The following is a 19978-nucleotide window of genomic DNA, read 5'->3' as shown; positions in this document are numbered from 1 at the left end:
CCAGATACAGCCAGCCCCTAACTGTCACAGGAGTACACAGATTCCTTACTGGGACCTGGACCCTTCACCTACATTGCACACACGCACCCCCTACCCACCCACCCATCCACACACCTTACTCTCCTCACACACACTTTACATCCTCACACACGGGGGAGGGGGGAATTTTGCACTCCCTAAAAGTAACTGCTCATTAGAGGTTTGGGGTTTTGTTTTGTTTTGTTTTGAGGTCTCCCCTGGTGGCTCAAAGACTTCTCCCAACTCCGTTCTGAGGGTAGCACTGCTCCCTGCAGTGCTCTGGGGACCAGGTGTTGTCAGGGATCCATCCTGGACCTCCTGCATGCAAAGCCTGTGCTTCTGCATTAGTCTTAAGCTTCTTCTTTCCAAAAGCTCTTGTCAATAGGAGCTCTGAAGTCTGGCAAGCAGACTCAGAGTCGGAGGTGCAGAGAAAGTGAAATCAGAAGTAAATTCCTAGGACTGGAGAGATAGATAGCACAGCAGTAAGGCATTTGCCTTGCATGCAGCCGACCCAGGGAGGACCCCGGTTCGATTCCCAGCCATCCCATATGGTCCCACAAGCCTGCCAGGAGCGATTTCTGAGCGCAGAGCCTGGAGTAACTCCTGAGCATCGCTGAGTGTGACCCAAAACCCTCCCCCCAAAAAGAAGTAAACTCCAGGAGAAAAAAAAAATGGGAGAAAACTGAGGCAGACAGGGAAACTGAGCAGTAAGGAAGAGGTTGGGTAGGGCAGGGACATGCGACGGAAGGGATGGGAAGACATCCTGTCCAGTACAATCCCCTGTACTGGACACAAGTGGCTCCAATGGAGGCACTTAGCCTCCCAGGACAAGGCACACACAGTTCGCACTTGCTCTGCAGTCAGGCATGCACATTTGGGTGACCGCAAACCTGCCACCCACGCTCACTTAGGAGTCATCACGGAAACTTCCCCCAAAACACGATGACCCAGGGCCGCTGCAGGGCCCCACGCGCGCGGAGACACATGCACAACACATGCAAGCAACACCATCATCCGCTCCCACGACTTCACGGGGTGCCCCGTTGCACAAGCTGCACAACTTGCAGACACGAGCTGCCACGTTAGCTGACAGTTGCACCAAATGACAGTTAGGGAGACGCACACTGACATCGCCACACGCTGCCCTCATCAGACACACACACACACACACACACACACACACACACACACACTCCCCTCACGCCGGTCCCCGGGGCCCTTTGGGATCGTGTTCGGTGCCACCCTGACGGGTCCGCCCCCTCCTGGCCGCGGCTCGCCCTGCACCCCCGGGGGCCCCCAGGCCGCCTCACCTTCCGCGGCTGCCGCCGCCTCCGCCAGCGCCCTCAGCCCTCGCCCTTTGCCCGGGCCTCGACTCAGCTCTCCTGGAGGCCCCGCAGTTGGGACGGCTCCGCCCCGGCCCCAATGGAAGGAGGGGCGTGAATTAGGGGGTCCCGGCCCATTGGAGTCTCCAACTGCCAATCACCCTCACCCCCACCTCTACCGGACACTTCCTGTCCTGTCCGGGACTGAGGAGGCTGTAGGGGAGAGGCTGCAACTGGATTACTGCGTCCTGGCTTGACATTTCCAGGGACTTTCCCACCCTTCCCACCCCATCCCCACCAGAGGTCGGAAATTGCAGTTCGAAATCCACAATTTCAGTGGCTCAAAAGCCCTTGGGCAGGTAGTTGAAGGTGTTCCTGAGTCCAGATAAGATAAAGGGCAGCAGAGTTTGTTCTCTGACTCCAGCTGGCCAGTTGTGTTTTTAAGACCATCATGCTGCATTCCACACCACAACTTTTGAAGGCACGAGACAGATATCAATCTGGAAAAGGTTTTGCAAAAGATTGCAAAAGGCAGCTGGATCGAAGATGTGGAGTCAGGTGTGTGAGTGCAAATGTGCTAGTGTTTACGTGTATCCTTTAAACTACTCACCCTGATCTGGTTCACATCCCACTCAGGGGGAGCTCACAGGACATGCATATTCTGTCTACACTTTCAGAACAGCCAACACTTCCCCTAGGCCTAGGGGAAAATCCTAGGCCTTTCCTCCAGGGTCTCAGAAGTCTCATCTAGGAGGCATCCAGCCAACGTTCTTATGAGCCAAATTAATTCTGCTTTGGCAGAACTTCCCTCTCCCACAGATAACACAAAAGTATTGTAGCCATGTGTGGCACTGTTCACAAGGCTCAATCTCACCACAAAGTTGGGAATTCCCAACTTTAGAATCAGACTTTAGAGTAGTTAGAATCAGGTGTCCTGGCTTGCATGACCTATTGCTTCTGCAGGCAGCCTTACCAGGAAGAGATCCAAAGGGTCACTCCAACAACCACTCCCTCTTCTCAGTCCTGGGTCTTCTGAGTCTGACAGCCCCTGTCCTCCCGGGGTTATTTGGGGCCCTGAGCAGTGATTAAGGCCCAGGGACAACAAAGATGTGCAAACATGCTGCACAGGAAGGCTGGAGCAGTCAGCGACAAAGCCACTACACATTCCCTTCCTGGCCTCTCAGGCCCTGTGGGCTGGAAAGGAGCTACACACCAAGCCAGCGCTCTGGCCTGTGGCCCAGGGACTGACCACTGGCTATTGGGTGCAGGGCCCTGCTCACCCACTCCCACCAAACCCTCATGCCCTGGCTTGCTGAGATAATATCATAGGAGGGTAGTGAAGGAAATTCTAATCTGGCCGAAGTCTCCACCAGTCGAGGACACAGAATTTTAAAATCATTCCTTAAACTGGGATGTCTTTATTACTCCAGGAGCCAAAAGATCTATGTTCAGCAATTTGGGGTGGAAAGTATGCATCCGCATGATTTTGCCTATCTGTGGGCAGTTCGAAGACAACAGCCAAATGACTCCTTCTCATGCCTCTGAGAGTCAGGGCTCATATTCCCCTGGCATTAGAAATATGATTAAAGTTTGAGAAGCAGTTTTATTGACCCCACATCTGCCCAGGCCTGAAGCCCTATTCCCTCAAGCAGAAGGCCCTGTGGTCATTGTGGTCAAATGTCAGCCACTGCTTTCTTGTCCTCATGCCGCAGGCTGTAATGAGTCTCAGGAAGCGCCCTTAGTCTCTCTGCAGCCTGAAAAGGGGACAGAGCAATCAGGAAAGGTAAGAACCATCCAGAGGGCCAGAGAGATAATACAGCAGGTAGGGCATACTATCAAACCCGGGTTCAATCCCTTGCATCCCATAAGGTTCCCCAAGCACCACCAGGTACAGAGAAAATTATACCAGGCATACCACCTAAGTACAGAGAAAAATGTAAGCCATGAGGAGCAGCAAAAGCCCAAGAAAATAGAAAGAGGGGCCAGAGTGATAGCATAGCAGTAGGGCATTTGTCTCACATGCGGCTAACCCAGGACAGACCGGGTTCAATCCTGGGTGTCCCATATGGTCCCCCCAGCCAGGAGTGATTTCTGAGTGCATAGCCAGGAGTAACCCCTGTGTATCACTGGGTGTGGCCCAAAAACCAAACACCAAAAAAAAAAAAAAAAAAAGGAAAATAAAAAACCCTCCAAAAAAAAAAAAAAAAAAAAAAAAAGAACTCTCCAGATTAGTGGTGTGAAATTCTGAGTGTCCACTGGGGAAGAGCTAGTGAGGTCTGGAGGCTGGTGGTTAAGGATCGAGGAAGTCACCAGAGGATGAAGGAGCTGAGCAACTCCTGAGTCCCTAAGAATTTCAGGTTATAGGGGTTTTCAGATCATGCCTATCTTAAGGCAATGGAAGAGAAAAGGGAACCCATGGACCTACAGTGACCTGAACCTAACCTGCTCTGGTGTGAGATCTCTCTGAGCCTGGGCAAGCATTTCATAGCCAACCATGAACTTCCGGATAGTAGCAGAACGCAAGAGTGGAGGGTAGTAATGAGCATGAAGTTGCCAGTGATCCCAGTTGGCTCCGGCCTCTGATCCAGTGGGAGCACCTGAAAAGAAGAAGGCAGAGAAAGCTAGGGATGGTCCTTTTTTTTTTTTTGGGGGGGGGGGGGGTTAGGGGGGTTGGGTCACACCCCGCAATGCTCAGGGGTTACTCCTGGCTCTATGCTCAGAAATTGCTCCTGGAGGGGGTTTGGCAGGCCACTGCCATGCCGGAGGCCTACTTAACCAGGCCTAGTGGGGGTGCGGGACTTGGGTAACCCCAGCACCCCTCTACCACCTTGCTCCAGATCTCCAGGGCTTCCCCGGGCCACATGCCTGGGCAAGCCAGTGAGTTGGGCCCCTTGATGGAGCTTGAAGGTACCCTAGGCTTTCCCCCATTATCCATTCAGCTCCTTAGGGAGGGTCTGGGTGGGGCCCTGAACTTCTGGCCTCCCAGCTTCTTGAAGTCACTGGTAATCTCTGTCCAGTCTATATTTTCTTTTTTTTTTTTTTTTTTTTTTTTTTTTGGTTTTTTTGGGCCACACCCGGCGGTGCTCAGGGGTTACTCCTGGCTATCTGCTCAGAAATAGCTCCTGGCAGACACGGGGGACCATATGGGACACCGGGATTCGAACCAACCACCTTTGGTCCTGGATCGGCTGCTTTCAAGGCAAACGCCGCTGTGCTATCTCTCCGGGCCCTCCAGTCTATATTTTCAAAATCACGCGAGGCTATTGCCCCCACACGCACAAGAAACATTAACAGTACTCACTATCATTGAATTATGTTTTTATGTATGCTGAAGGTCAATTTTGTACTCTGCCCTTTTGCATACCCCTTCATAAGGACATATTTCTCTTTAACTTCCTTAACTCCTATCATCATTACTCCTTTAACCTTTCTAACTTAAGTACTATAGAGTCCTAAGTCACAGATCAAAGTCTTGCCCTGGAGTTAACACCCACCCAACTATTTTAAAAGGCATAAAAAGGACACTTATGTCTCTTCAACATTTTATGGGTGTTTTCTTTGACGGCTATAATTTTTGCTGAATATTTTTTTATACAGTGACTCCCCCCCCCCATGTTTTGTTTTTTTTTTTTTTTGGGCCACACCCGTTTGACGCTCAGGGGTTATTCCTGGCTATGCACTCAGAAATCGCCCCTGGCTTGGGGGGACCATATGGGACGCCGGGGGATCGAACCGAGGTCCGTCCTATGCTAGCGCTTGCAAGGCAGACACCTTACCTCTAGCGCCACCTTCCCGGCCCCGCCCCCCCATGTTTTTTTTTTTTTTGTTTGTTTTTGTTTTTGTTTTTGGGTCACACCTGGCAGTGCTCAGGGGTTATTCCTGGCTCCAGGCTCAGAAATTGCTCCTGGCAGGCACAGGGGACCATATGGGGCGCCGGGATTCGAACCGATGACCTCCTGCATGAAAGGCAAACGCCTTACCTCCATGCTATCTCTCCGGCCCCCCCCCCCCCATGTTTTTTATCTTCTCTTTGTGAACTGCTCAATATGAAATTTGGTGTGAAAGAATCCCTCAGTTTAATGCTTATATTTGAACCAAGTCATGGATTTTGTTGGAAATGTTCTTACGCCCCCATATATCTGATAGCACCACATGGCTATATTTCTTGTTTGCTTAGGCACACTAAAATGGAAAAATACTATACATACCAATAAGTTCTTATCTAATAGAGATGGGAACACACAAATCTTGTAGTGCAATGAGACCTTTCACCCTGAACACTGACATAAAGACCTGGTACAGGCCTCAGAAGAATGGGCATTCTCCATTCACCCCTGATCTAGAGAAGATATCTACAAAACATCCAAGGTTGTATATAACATCACCTGGAGGCATTCCTCTACCAGGGAAGACCCTACAGCTGCTCTGACATCGATCTACTCAAAAAAGACTTCCCTTAACACTACGAAGACTTAACAAAAACAATGACCTGCTTACTGGACAGGGCTTGCTGTATTGCCCCTTAATTGTGAGGTTTGTCTATAACATCACCTGGAAGCAATCCTCTACACGGAAGACCCTACCACTGCTCAGACATCGTCCTGCTGAAAAGAGACTTCCCTTAACAATGAGAAGACTTAACAATGACCTGCTTACAGGACAGGGCTTCCTGCATTGCCCTTTCATGGTGAGGTGAAACGAGAAGACATTCCACATCATGACTTCAATTTAGGATATGCAGATTCCAGAATCTTTAATACAGAAACATGATACCAACAACAGAGACTGTGTGAAAAGTGTGTTGGCACTATGGACAATGTCTTGGATTGGACGATAACTTGCCTGAAGCCTAGAGTTGGTCTTATGCCAGGAAACTTCAGGGGTAGGATCTCTTTGTATTCAGGCCAAGGTTATTCCTTTCCATGCCTCTCATATTTTGGTGGGCCTATGCAAACAACAATTGCCACTCTAACACCGTTTTTACTGTGCTCCTTTGACTCTAATCCTTAAAATGCACCCTCTTAAAATTTGAGGTTAAATGCACCCACTTAAAATTTGAGGTTAACTTAAGCTAATATGCATGTACATGGAAATGTAAAAAATACTATGCCTCTAATGTTTAAGGAGTTACGTAAGTTTTATGGCTTTAGATTGCCTTGTGTGCTGTTAAGAAATATTATAATGTGCTACAATCTGGGGACTTGAGGGACAAAGTAATTGTACATGGATTCTGTTTTATTTATCTTAACGTTCTTTGGCTGAAAGTTCAAAGTTAAGATATCAGCAAGGGGACTTCTTCTGAGAATTATGTTATGGCTGATTGTCCTTCCACTGTAACTTTACCTTGTCCTCTTTCTTTGCATCTTTTGTTCTCATAATTCAAAATAAAAAAAATTATAAAAAAAAAAAAAAAAAAAAAAGAAATCGCTCCTGGCAGGCTCAGGGGACTATATGGGATGCCAGGATTCAAACCATCAACCGTCTGCATGCAAGGCAAACGCCTTACCGCCATGCTATCTCTCCGGCCCCAGGGCTGGTCCTTTCTTAGTTCATCAGCCTATCCTCCACTTCTATACCAGACTAGAGATGTGAAAACTACATCTCCCATCATTCCCTGCCAGAGGCCATGGAGCCTTTGAAAGTATACCTAGGGGACATTGTTTCACCCAGCTGACCGTTCCACTCTCATTCCCAGCATCCCAACTCCAAACATTTGCCCTAGCAAGTGTTTCCCATCTGCTAGAGGCTGCAGAAATGGTATTGAGACTAAAAAGGGGTGCTTGGAAACTTACCATGCCAGCCCATGGAGTAGGGAAAAGATGTCTCAAAAAGGTTGTCATACTTGGTCAAGAGCTTCTTCATGATAGAGGCTAGATCTGAAATCAGAGAAGTCCAGATAGAGACTCAGATACTAGTGATCCCAGAGTGACCTCCAGGAAGAGCCCCATTATTGAGCCCCCAAGATACTCACCATCACGTTCAGCAGGGGTCAACTCAGGCAGCCGCCGCACATGCCGGCGGGGCAGCAGCAGTGTCTGGAAGGGCCACACAGCCCAGAAGGGGACCAGAACTAACCAGTGCTCACTGGTCAGAACCAGACGTTCCTGGAGACACATCAAATGAAAGATGGCCATCAAGGCAAGTGTGAGGTCAGCCAAAAAGTAACCAGAATCTAATGGCCTTTTATACCTCCTACCACTCCCAACCTAGCCTAAGCCACTGTCATCTTTCCTTCAAATTATTATTCTTTATTTTGGAGCTTCTTGTGGGGAACTCCCCCTGTGGTGGTTAGGGGCAGTTTCTGTCTTTAGGGATCACTCCTAGAGATGCTCATGGGGCCATTAAGTGGTCCTGGGCATAAAAACCTGGGTCTCGGGGCTGGAGAGATAGCATGGAGTTAAGGCATTTGCCTTACATGCAAAAGGACGGCAGTTCGAATCCCGGCATCCCATATGGTCCTCTGAGACTGCCAGGAGCGATTTCTGAGTGTAGAACCAGGAGTAACCCCTGAGTGCCACCGGGTATGACCCAAAAACCAAAAAAAAAAAAAATCTGGGTCTCCTAATGCAAGATAAGCACCTTATCTTGAGATACTAGAGATACTTGAAATACTAGAGATACCCTTATAATGGAGCTATCTTAATCTAATATCTCCCTATTCCTTCAGATTAGTGCTATGGCATCCTAATGAATCTCTTTGCTTCTTCTCACTGTGTTTTGGAATAAGATTATCGGTTCACTGGGGACACAGCATCTAGCTTTCTCTCACTTTTTGTTTTATTTTGGGGCCATACCTGACAATGCTCAGGGGTTGCTCCTGGCTTACACTCATGAATTACTCCAGGCGGCACTTAGGGGACCATGTGGGACACAGTGATTGAACTCGGGTTGGTTCCATACAAGGCAAATGCCCTACACACTGTACTATTGCTCCAGTCTTCGAAGTCCCACCTTTCTAAGCAACTCCTGGTCACCATACTCCATAAGCAAGGGTTTGCCATGCTGGCGCCGATAGGCCTCCTGAGATCGTTCCTCACGCTGGACAATATCTGGCAGAAAACTGCTAGCCCATACCTGTCAAGGAACAAAGCCAAAAGCAGGCAGTTTGTTCATTCCTAAGCTGCCACATTGCTTACCTACATATCTGTCACCGTCCGTCCCTTCCCTTCTCAGTTGCCCTCCATGCCCTGCTGGCTTAGTATCAAACCAGAAATCCAATAAAAACCCCTAACACATTTACCTGGCAGTGAGGGTGAGGATTGGAACAGCCCATCATAGTGCCTTTGTTCTCAAAGATCTGTCAAGTAGAGGGAGTTTTTGTAGCCAGAGACACTCCATTAGACACTCTGACTACATCCATGGAAATAAGAAATGTCATTCCCCAACCCAACCTGCAACCACCTCCTCCCTGCTCTTCCAGTGAATTAGGGGGGGGGGGAACCTCACAGACCTGTACCCACGGGTACTGGGCACCCAGCTCCTCTGTGACAGAGGCCCACGCATCGATGACAGCCCGGATCTCAGGGATTGACATGAGTGGCAGTGTCACATCCGACCAGGGGTGGAAGCACATGACCTTACTAGGTGGCAAATGAGGGAGGGACAACAGAGGTACAGTGCTTGGCTATGCTAGGGGCCAGAGCCTACCCCCATTTCAGTCCAGGATTTAAAGGGGCAAGAGAGAAAAATCCATAATTACCAAACTCCTCGAGCAGCCTCTGCTTGAAATAGGTGGTGATCACTGGGTCCTGAGATAAATGGGTATCACTCTCTGCCACAGAAATACCCAATTGAGGTCAAGCCTTTCTTCTTCCCGACAGTGGTTAGAGCCCAGTTACCTGGATTAGGGGCATCAGGCTGTAGAGCTGGGAAATCGTTGTCAAACAGGAAAGTGCCCTCGTAGTGGGGATTCACCTACTGACAAGAATGGCCTAGAAGCATCCACTGCCCTATAGCCCCCCGACCCCCTGTGGTGGACTTTGAGTGATGATTAATCTTTTGAACACTAGTTAAAAAACCAGAGAGATAGTACAGCATCTAAAGTGCTTGCCTTGATTATGGCTCACCAGGGCTTGATCTCTGGTTCCCCATATGGTCCCACCAGTCCTGCAAGGAGTGACCACTAAGCACAGAGCCAGGAGCAAACCCTGAGCGCCACCAAGTATGGCCTCAAAACAAAATACTTGATTGTGGGGGGCAGAGAGATAATACAGTGGGTAGAGCTTTGCCTTGCATGTGTCTGAACTGGTTCAATCCCCAGCACTCCATATGGTCTCCTGAGCCCTGCCAAGAGTTATCCTAAAGTAGAGCCAGTAGTAAATCCTGAGCATGGCCGGGTGTGGCATCCACAAAAAAATTCATGTAACGGGGTTGGGGGTGATAGAGCTGGCAACCACCAGGAGCGACCCCTCAACCTTAGTAACAAATAGTCCCTGAGCACTGTGGGGTGTGGTCCCAAGACAAGTGGAAATATGTGGTAGGGCATGGCCCATAAAATTCTGTGTTTGGGAGGCAACACTGAACGGGGAAGCTTGTAGGTATAGAAGGTAAAAGCTTACCTCTCCATTGGCCCGTGTGGCCCCCGGGCACAGAGGGTTTTGGGGATCATGCCGGGGCACTGCCTTCAGAAGCGGGGGTTCTACCTGGCCCTGCCAGGGTCGCTTCATGCGGTGAGCCGACACCAGCACCCACTCATCCTGCAGTGGATTGTAGCGGATATGTTGGTGTTCTAGGAACAGAGATTAGTCAGCAGAGTTCTGTCGCTTTTCACAGCAGCAAGCCCAAGTTCAGTCCCTTCCCCCTGCTCGGGATCTAGAGGCCCAGAATTGCACGTTCCCAGCCCAGGAGCTTGCAAGGCAGCCTCTTCGCCAGGGGGCCAGGTCGAGGGGCGCGCACCCAACCTGGGGTAGGTAGGAATCAGAACTTCCTAAGGAATGGGAGCGTTCTCGGCCGTGTGTACCAGACGCCCCGCCGCCCTGTATTTACCGCTCGCTTGGAAGGCAGTGACCGTGGTGTCCTCCTCCGGCGCCTGCTGGCGCTGCTCAGGGCCTGCTCCGCTCTGCGACATGAGACCACTGTAGAGGGGGGTCCTCCTCGATCTCGGAGGTACAAGGACTACGGTGGGGGGAGTACAGAACGTGGTGTTGATTGTGGGTCCCGCAGCTACCGTCTCGAGCTCGGACTGAGCCGTGCCCCTCCCGCCCATTTTGGTTGGCCAGTCGCCAGCATGTGACTGTCCGGGGCGGAGTTCCGGACGGTCAAGCTTGGTAGCGGGAAGATTTAAATGATCGTCACTCTTTGATAAGGGAGGCCAAGGTCACTACTTTGAAACTTTGAACACCACCCCCATCCCCCAAACAATGCCTACTGCAGGCTCCTCGGTCCCACGATGCTTACAAAATTGCTTTGTTCATTCATTAGGTCACTCGTTCAGCAAATATTTACTGAATACATACTACCATGCCAGTCCAGCCTTATAGGTCCTTGCACTTGGATGCCCTGTGTATACAAGAATTCAAAGACCTTTGACCGCTCAGAGCTTACATTGTAGGATTGAGTAAAGTATTGTGGGCCCCTGGTACACAATCACCCCACTTATCTATTATGGTGGAGGAGAGGCAACTTGGGGGCACAGGGATTGAGGCAAAGGGGAGTAGGGCTTGACTGGATCTGTTCCATCTGAACCCTGGTCCTCATAAGTCCTACATAGTGAGTACCATAAGAATCCTGAATCATGGGGTCTAAGCAATAGTACAGGAGGTCCAACAGGTCCAGTGTTTGCCTTTCACACAACTGACCTGAGTTCAATCCCTGGCACACCAGATGGTCTTGAGCACTGCCAGGAATAATTTCTGAGCACAGAGTCAGGAGTAACCCCTGAGCATAGCCAGGTGTGGCAAAAAAAAAAAAAAAAAAAAGAATCCTGAATCCTGGAGAAGCAAGTTCTTCACCTCCTACCAGGCAGCAGTAACTGGTTTGGGCACACACACACACACACACACACACACACACACACACAAACACACACACACAGCATAAGTAGACAGTGTCAGGGGTCAGAGCACCACATACATGGTTTTGGTGCTCAAACACTTAGCCATGTTGTACATGGGGCCTACCTCTGGATCACACTTCTTTAGTTATTGGGTTTGCACACATACTGGGGAGAACATTCCATATTTTGTGGTGCTCTGACATCTTTTTCCTTTTCTTTCTGGAAGTTCTAAGAATCAAACCCAGGGCCTCACACATGTAAGGCAAGTACTCTATGGCTAAGTCACACCCCTGACCCTAAAGAATCATCTACTGTCTAAATGTCCTCTCTAAGTCACAGTGGGAAATAGAGGCCTCAAGGTTTCCCAAAGAATGAGTGGCCACGCTGAGATTTGAGCTCTACTTCCCACGCTCTTTCCACTGGTCTAAAGTGCCTCTGAGACTTCAGTGAGACTCAAGACAAAAACCTAAGAGCCAGGCAATGTGGTCCCGTGGGAAACTGAGAGGAAGAAGAGATCAAGAGCAGACCCAGTGAGTTAAGAGTTGGGCAGGGAGGCCCTCACTCTCAAGCCAGTCCAGGCTATGGTGTTTTTACAGCTCAAGTGCAAAATCTGGGTCATTGGTCATTTATACTTGATCTCTGCCCTAATTTCCTCAGACTGGAATCAGAAGAGGCCCCTGGTAGGGAACAGGGAGCAGAGAGCAGAGTATACTAGGTTATACCTTTCTCACTGCTTGTGGGAAAGAATACAAAAAGACCCATTTTTGTTTCCTATTTATTGTTTCTCCTTTGTTTATTATAGGGCCATGCCTGGTAGTGCTCAGTGACAGTTCTCAGCACTGCTCAAGGACAAAACTCAGGCCTCCACATGCAAACTGTGTGTACTGATCCTTTGCATTTCCTGGCTCCATTTGCCCTCTCTATTGTTTTAGTGATTGGATTGTCCAATCAGCTCTATTTTCTCAAGAATATTCAAGTTTGGGGGGGGGCAGAAAAAAAAAAAAGAATATCCATGTTCAGGGGCCAGAGTGATAGCACAGAAGTAAGAATGTTTGCCTTGGGCCCGGAGAGATAGCACAGCGGTGTTTGCCTTGCAAGCAGCCAATCCAGGACCAAAGGTGGTTGGTTCGAATCCCGGTGTCCCATATGGTACCCCGTGCCTGCCAGGAGCTATTTCTGAGCACACAGCCAGGAGTAACCCCTGAGCACCACCGGGTGTGACCCAAAAACCAAAAAAAAAAGAAAAAAAAAAGAATGTTTGCCTTGCATGCGGCCAACACAGGACTGACCCCAGTTTGAATCCCAACATCCCATATGGTCCCCCGAGCCTGCCAGGAGCAATTTCTGAGAGCAGAGCCAGGAGTAACCCCTAAATGCTGATGGGTATGACCCAAAAACAAACCAATAAAAAAAATATATCCATATTCTGGGTTCCAAAATGACAATCTCCTCACCCCTTCTGGAACTGCTCACTTTTAAAAACTTACTTTGTTTTATATATTTAGGAGTCACTCCTAGCAATATTTAGGGGGCCATAGGGTGCTGGGGATTGGACTTAGGACTTTATGCATTCTTTATGCATTTATGCATTTAATGCATTCAAATGCATTTAGGCATTTGAATTATCTCCCAGTCCCAGGAACATATCTTTAGGAACATTGCTCTCTCCTCTTTCTATCTACTCAATGTTAGGGGAGGGGGAAAGAATGACTGAGATAAGCCTACCCAGCCTTTCTTCCAATATCCCAGAGGAATGATGTCTACTAGTCCCCTTCCTAGAGTCACAAAAAGTCTTTTGTTTGTTTTTTTTGTTTTTCTTGTTGGCTGGGGAGGGCATACCCAGCTATGCTCAGGGCTTATTCCTGGCTCTATGCTTAAGGATCACTCTTGGCAGTTCTTAGGACACTATATGGAGTCCCGAGAATCAAACTTGGGTTGGTTCCATGCAAGGCAAAAAGGCAAATACTCTACCTGCTATATACTGTTTCTCCCACCCACCCCCAGACACTTTTAAGGACAGAATCCAGTCCTTTTTCAAAACAAAACAAACAAACAAACAAAAAAAGCAAAGCTAGATGTCCTGGTGAAATTTTCGGAGAGATCAGAATGAGGAGCCTCAGACCTACACAATGCCAGCAGGCTCTGCTCGGATCGAGGAGACAGAGGCTAGATTTGGGGAGTACTTCCATGGCACACATCATTTAAGTCTCTGTTTTATTGGCCAGAAACATAATGCATGGCTTCCTCTAACTATAGAGGAATGTAATAACTGTAGAATATAATCTGGCTGTTCAGGAATAAAATACAAGGGACCAGGGGCCGGTGAGGTGACACTAGAGGTAAGGTGTCTGCCTTGCAAGCACTAGTCAAGGAACAGACCGCGGTTCAATCCCCCAGCATCCCATATGGTCCCCCCAAGCCAGGGGCGATTTCTGAGCGCTTAGCCAGGAGTAACCCCTGAGCATTAAACGGATGTGGCCCACAAAACCAAAAAAAAAAAAAAATACAAGGAGCCAGAGCAATAGCACAGTGAGTAGGGTGTTTGTCTTGCACATAGCTGAACTGAGTTCTATTCCCAGCATTCCATATGATGTTCTCAGCCTGTCAGGAGTAATTTCTGAGCTCAAAGTCAGGACTAAGCATTGAGTGCTGCCAGGTGTGTGCCAATAAACCAAACCAAGGGCTGTCACCACAGCACAGAGGTAGGCCTTGCATGCTGCCAACTGAGGACAGACCCAGGTTCAATCCCTGGCATCTTATATGGTCCCCTGAGCTTGACAGGAGCGGTTTCTAAGCGCAGAACTAGGAGTAACCACTGAGCACCGCCGGGTGTGGCACAAAAACCAAAACCAAAAAAAAAAAAGGACTTGTAAATGTATATTATTATCTCCTACTGAGAAACCTAATTACTATTTCCCATCATTCTATTGGACCTGTCAATTATATTTGACTACTCTGATTCTTAATTCTATCATCTCATGTGTTGTTTATGTTAGTGTCCAGTATCTGAAAGACCACACAAAGCAATGAGCTTTATATTAAAAGATTTTATTATGCACAAATCACAAGTCAAACAAACATTGAGCCACAAAGCTGACCAGTTAGAGCTGGCCCCTTTAGGATGATAGCAACCCCAGCCTTGGGTAAAGGGCTTCTTTTATACTCTAAAACCACAACTCACAATTTACTTATGCCCGTTACAGTGATTGGTTAGATCCACCTGGAAGATATATTGTTCACATATTTTTAGGAACTGTCAGACCACCTTTTTGATAGATTGGCACTTTGTTCAAGACACAGTTGGAAGGTTTAGTATATAGTGAGGAGGTAACTGCAAGATCAGTTCACCCTGTCTGCTTGAACAAAGCTTCATTCCAGAGGGGCAGGGTTTCAGGATATGGTCTGGAGTAACTGAGAGGTCAGCCAGTGTATAAAATGGCTGATGTCTTAAGATGGAGGAATCTGGGGCCGGGCGGTGGCGCTGGAGGTAAGGTGCCTGCCTTGCCTGCGCTAGCCTAGGACGGACCGAGGTTCGATCCCCCGGCGTCCCATATGGTCCCCCAAGAAGCCAGGAGCAACTTCTGAGCGCATAGCCAGGAGTAACCCCTGAGCGTCACAGGGTGTGGCCCAAAAACCAAAAAAAAAAAAAAAAGATGGAGGAATTTAAGTTAAGTCTTAATTCAGTCTTTTTTTTTTCGGGCCACACCCATTTGATGCTTAGAGGTTACTCCAGGCTAAGCGCTCAGAAATTGCCCCTGGCGTGGGGGGACCATATGGGATGCGGGGGATCAAACCACGGTCCTTCCTTGGCTAGCGCTTGCAAGGCAGACACCTTACCTCTAGCGCCACCTCACCGGCCCCAAAAGTCTTAATTCAGTCTTTTTTTTTTTTTTTTTTTTTTTTTGGTTTTTGGGTCACACCCGGCAGTGCTCAGGGGTTACTCCTGGCTCCATGCTCAGAAATTGCTCCTGGCAGGCACGGGGGACCATATGGGACGCCGGGATTTGAACCGATGACCTTCTGCATGAAAGGCAAACGCCTTACCTCCATGCTATCTCTCCGGCCCCCTTAATTCAGTCTTAATTCTCCTCCAATTACCTTCTTCTTTGTATTTTAAACAGCATATATAACATCATGTGCCTGTCAATAATTGCTATATAAATATAAAACCCCTATATTCACAATGAAGGTATGTACTTTTAGTTATCCCATTTTGTGGATGAGAAAACTGAGTCACAGATAATTTAAGTAACTTTCCTGGGATCATACAACTAACAGAGGGCAAGAGGCAGGCTTTTAACTCACTAATCCAGTTTCTTTTTTTTTTTTTCTACTTGTTTTTTGTTTTGTTTTGTTTTGTTTTGTTTTTTGAGACACATCAGAAGTGCTTAAAGTTTATTGGTGGCTCTACATTTACTCCTAGAAGTGCTCAGATCGGATGGGGTGTTGGGGATCAAATTTAGGTCAGCTCTGTGTAAAGCAAGTGCTTTACCTGTTATACTATGTCTCTATTCCCTATCTTCAGTTTCTTAATCACTGCTATTGCTGCCTCTTTTGTTTTGTTTTTAGGCCACACCAGGTGACACTCAGGGGGTTACTCCTGGCTATGTGCTCAGAAATCATTCCTGGCTTGGGGGACCATATGGGATGCCAGGATTCAAACCACCTTCTCTCTTTGGATTGGCTGCGTGCAAGTCAAAACACCCTACTGCTATGCTATTGCTCTGGCCCCCTGCCTCTCTTTTTTTATTTCTCTTTCTCTTTGGCCTTTTTTTTTTTTTCTCCTGTCTCTCCCTTAACTTATGATGTTCTCGAGGGCTCTGTCCTTCGCCTTGTCTTATTCATTTACCCATTTGTGTGACATTTTGTCCACTCTGGGTTTTAATATCATTTTGCTCTTAGGCTTTCCAAGGATATCTCTAAGGCTGAGTAGTATGATACATTGTAAATGGTCATATTCCCAATAGTCTCCTCATAACTTACAAGAGTGGCATAAAAAGCAGTTAGGATGGAGAGAGGAGACCGTTAAAGAAGAAAAGAAAAGAAAAGAAAAAGAAACTGAGCAGTCAACTGTATTTTCATAATACTTCTCAGGATCATTTGTTTCATCTTCACTGACATAGGCTTTTCATCTGCTAGGATCTTAGTTTACCTAAATCATTTTGATTCCATATACTCTTTAGCACAACCATTTTTTCTTCTTCTATAATCAGATCTAATCCTATCACTCCCCTAAGGATAACCGTAGTTGATTGTCAAGGCTTTCTCTGGTATATTGTGCTTCTAATCAAAGAATAAATTGTAGGCCCTTTAGGTGCCCACAGTTTTGCCCTTGAAATAGCTCTCATTAATAGAAACGCTTCCCCCCCCCCCCCTTTTCATTTAGTTTCATTGGGAAAGGCGGCGGGTGAGGATTCAACTCAGGGCCTTTGTAGATGGGAAGCATTGCCCCCCCCCCCACTAAACTAAACTCCATCCCGGCAACATATATTTTCCATTAATTTTCCCTTTTTCGTTTGTTTGGTTTTTTGTTGTTGTTGTTATTGTTGTTTTTGGTTTTTGGGCCACACCCGCGGTGCTCAGAGGTTACTCCTGGCTGTCTGCTCAGAAATAGCTCCTGGCAGGCTCGGGGGACCATATGGGACACCGGGATTCGAACCAACCATCTTTGGTCCTGGATCGGCTGCTTGCAAGGCAAACGCCGCTGTGCTATCTCTCCGGGCCCAATTTTCCCTTTTTCGTGTGTGTGTGTGTGTGTGTGTGTGTGTGTGTGTGTGTGTGTGTGTGTGTGTGTGTGTGTGTGTGTGCGCTTTCTGTTTAATCTCTAAAAGATGCAGTTGAGGTAGGTATTCTGAGCACCAAAGCCTTCCTAAAAGCCCCCAGGATGAAGTGTCTCCTCCCACCGTCTTTGCTAAGCAAAGGAGGAACCTTAATGACCCCGAGGACCGAGCTGGCTGGCCCGGCGGCTGCGGCCCAGCCATCCAGGAGGAGCCCAAGTGAGCCACGCCATTCCATCCATCTGGCTGTCACTGCCTGCCACCCACCCTTCTAGACTGCTGGTCCAGAATCTTGACAGCTGAAAAGCTTTGCCCGGCCCCCTCACGCCTGCGCACGCGTGGCCCCCAATCCCGCGAGAAAACGGTTCTTCCCGAGGGGCGGTGCCGGGGCGCGCGGGCCGTGCCGATTGGCCCGCCCGTGCCGTCCGTCGGCGGTGGCGGGGGAACGGGCTGAGTGCGCGGCGCTCGTCGGAGGCGGTGGGCTTGCGACCGGCTGCCCGGGCCTCGGGCCTCGCCTCTGCGCCTCCGCCGCCGGGATGCAGTGGGCCGTGAGCCGGCGGTGGGCGTGGGCCGCGCTCTTGCTGGCCGCCACGGCCGTGCTGGCCCAGATGCTCTGGTCCCCGAGCTTCGTCTTCCAGCCCGAAGAGATCGCCCAGCTGGCGCGGCAGTACGCCGGTGAGCGGGGGCCGGGCTGCACAGCTGGGCGGGTGGCCGGCGGGCTGCAGAGCCGAGGGGAGCCAGCGGGGAGGAGGCTCGGGCCTGGTTGATCGCTGGTCGTGCGCCCTCACTCTGTGCTTGCCTTGCCTGCCCCCACCCCGCCCCACCCCCTTGCAGGGCTGGACCACGAATTGGCCTTCTCCCGGCTGATCGTGGAGCTGCGGCGGCTGCACCCCGGCCATGTGCTGCCGGACGAGGAGCTGCAGTGGGTGTTCGTGAACGCGGGTGGCTGGATGGGGGCCATGTGCCTGCTGCACGCGTCGCTGACCGAGTACGTGCTGCTCTTCGGCACCGCCCTGGGCTCTGACGGCCACTCGGGTCAGTGCTGGCAACTTGGAGGACTTGGGAGGCGAGGGCTGCCCCTGGGGTCCCAGGGCCTTCCTCTCTCCTCTTGGGCCTGGCCTTGCGACACCCTGATGCTCTGTGGCCCTCTGATTTGTCCCCCCAGGGCGCTATTGGGTTGAGACCTCGGACACCATCATCTCTGGCACCTTCCACCAGTGGAGAGAGGGCACTACTAAAAGTGAAGTCTTTTACCCAGGTGAGTAAGGGAGCTCTGTTGGCGGGAGTCCTCTCTTGGGGAGTGCGTGGGTTGGAAAAGGGATGGGTGGAAGGGTTTTCCCTGATCCCTGAGTCTCAGCTGAGCCACAGGTGGCTGAGATAGGCCCAGTGCCCCTGTTCTGCAAAAAGGGCACATATCAGCCATATTTGATTACCTGCCAAGAGATACTTTCTTCAGACAGTATTTCACAATTATTGGGGGAGACAACTGGGTAATCAGAAGTGCCCTTGTGCCCCCCCCAATACAAGGCAGAAAGTTGAAATTTGTATGGAAAATAAAGCTTTAAGCTTTTTACTTTGAGACTGAGCATCCCAAGCACTGTCATTGAACAGCTACATATTTCAAAAAACCTCTCAAATGTGGTGAACGCCTCCCCTAATAGGCTTAAACACCTCTCCCTAACTGGCCTGGCCTGGGTTTAGCTACAATGGGGGTCGGGGGTGGGGGAGTGGAATGGAGGGAGAATTGCTCACAGACACCAGGGTATATGAAGCTTACTCCTGGCTCTGCTCAGCGATCAGTCCTGGTGGTGCTTGAGAGACCATAAGGCATGCTTCCTGTCCTCAGGAGAAACCGTGGTGCACAAGTTTGGTGAGGCAACGGCGGTGGAGTGGGGGCCAAACACTTGGATGGTGCAGTATGGCCGGGGCATCATCCCGTCTACTCTGGCCTTTGCACTGGCTGACACCATCTTCAGCACCCAGGACTTCCTCACCTTCTTCTATACACTCCGCGCCTATGCCCGGGGCCTCCGGCTTGAGCTCACCACCTACCTCTTCGGCCAGGACCAGGCGTGAAGAAAAAGACCTGTGGATGGACTGGAGCAGTCAGGCCCGTGCACATCCACTCGCTGGATCCCTCATGGAAAGACAGGGCTTTTCACAACATGCAGTTGTTGAGTCCTTGCTGTTCAAGAAGGAACCTCTACACGCTTTTACAACCAAACCCAGAGATGCCTAGGGACACATCGGGTGTGTAATTACATACTGAAACCCCTGTGTTCCCTGGCTTCATCCATTCACACCCGTCTAGAGAGGGAGCCCCACATATTCCAAGGGGACAATCATGTTCATACACACATGCCACAAGCTTGATTCATGAACTCAGGCCTTCCCAGAGCTTCCTTGTACCTGACAGGGCTCTGGAGTGAAGGATTGGGATGGATATAGCCCTCATCAGAGGGTGAGTGGGGAAAAGAGGAGCTGCCTTTGGAAATCCCTGTCACCTGCAGCTGTGATGCCTTTTCCCCTCACCTCCCTGTCCTCACCATATGCCTTACCCCCCTTCCAGTCCCTTGATATGCAAGCGTCCTTGAGGTCTGACCTTCACCCTCAAATCACATTGTCTGGAGAGTGCTGAGATCAGGGACCTGTCCCGGAAGAGTCTTGTCCCTCCTCCGAGGGAAATTGAGGTGTAAGGGGGACACTGATCTCAGCCCAGGGTCCACTGCTAGAGAGAGAACCTGGGGTAGGTGGAATCCTAGAGAGAGCCTTTTCTGTGCACACATTCCATCACAGCTTCCTGCCTCAACCCCTGTTGCAATCTGTCTCTCCCTGTCTGTCTCTTAATAAAGACCTGTTGAACAATT

At 49.5% G+C, this 19978-nt stretch overlaps 2 protein-coding genes across 3 annotated transcripts; one reads left to right on the top strand and one right to left on the bottom strand.

The window, feature by feature from the left end:
* Window positions 1-2923: 2923 nt before the first annotated feature.
* Window positions 2924-10504, bottom strand: GALT (galactose-1-phosphate uridylyltransferase). 2 transcript variants are annotated; one of them, XM_049773673.1, is made up of 11 exons: window positions 10326-10504; window positions 9899-10068; window positions 9179-9254; window positions 9040-9088; window positions 8791-8920; window positions 8581-8637; window positions 8292-8414; window positions 7312-7444; window positions 7133-7216; window positions 3783-3937; window positions 2924-3094 (listed from the first exon to the last, which is right to left on the bottom strand). In XM_049773673.1, exons 1-11 carry the CDS (start codon window positions 10405-10407, stop codon window positions 3014-3016), a joined length of 1140 nt encoding a protein of 379 aa, XP_049629630.1. In that variant the 5' UTR covers window positions 10408-10504; the 3' UTR covers window positions 2924-3013. The 2 variants fall into 2 exon arrangements, with proteins under 2 accessions (XP_049629630.1, XP_049629639.1); XM_049773682.1 differs by having other exon boundaries at window positions 9899-10036; window positions 10326-10465.
* A 7141-nt stretch (window positions 10505-17645) lies between these two features.
* On the top strand, window positions 17646-19978 carry SIGMAR1 (sigma non-opioid intracellular receptor 1). The gene is made up of 4 exons (XM_049774062.1): window positions 17646-17786; window positions 17946-18146; window positions 18277-18369; window positions 18958-19978. Exons 1-4 carry the CDS (start codon window positions 17648-17650, stop codon window positions 19185-19187), a joined length of 663 nt encoding a protein of 220 aa, XP_049630019.1. The 5' UTR covers window positions 17646-17647; the 3' UTR covers window positions 19188-19978.

This window comes from Suncus etruscus, chromosome 1 (genome assembly GCF_024139225.1).
Source record: "Suncus etruscus isolate mSunEtr1 chromosome 1, mSunEtr1.pri.cur, whole genome shotgun sequence".
Classification (NCBI taxonomy): Eukaryota; Metazoa; Chordata; class Mammalia; order Eulipotyphla; family Soricidae; genus Suncus; species Suncus etruscus.
The sequence above is the reverse complement of the archived record's forward strand: the minus strand, read 5'-3'. Positions and strand labels throughout refer to the sequence as shown.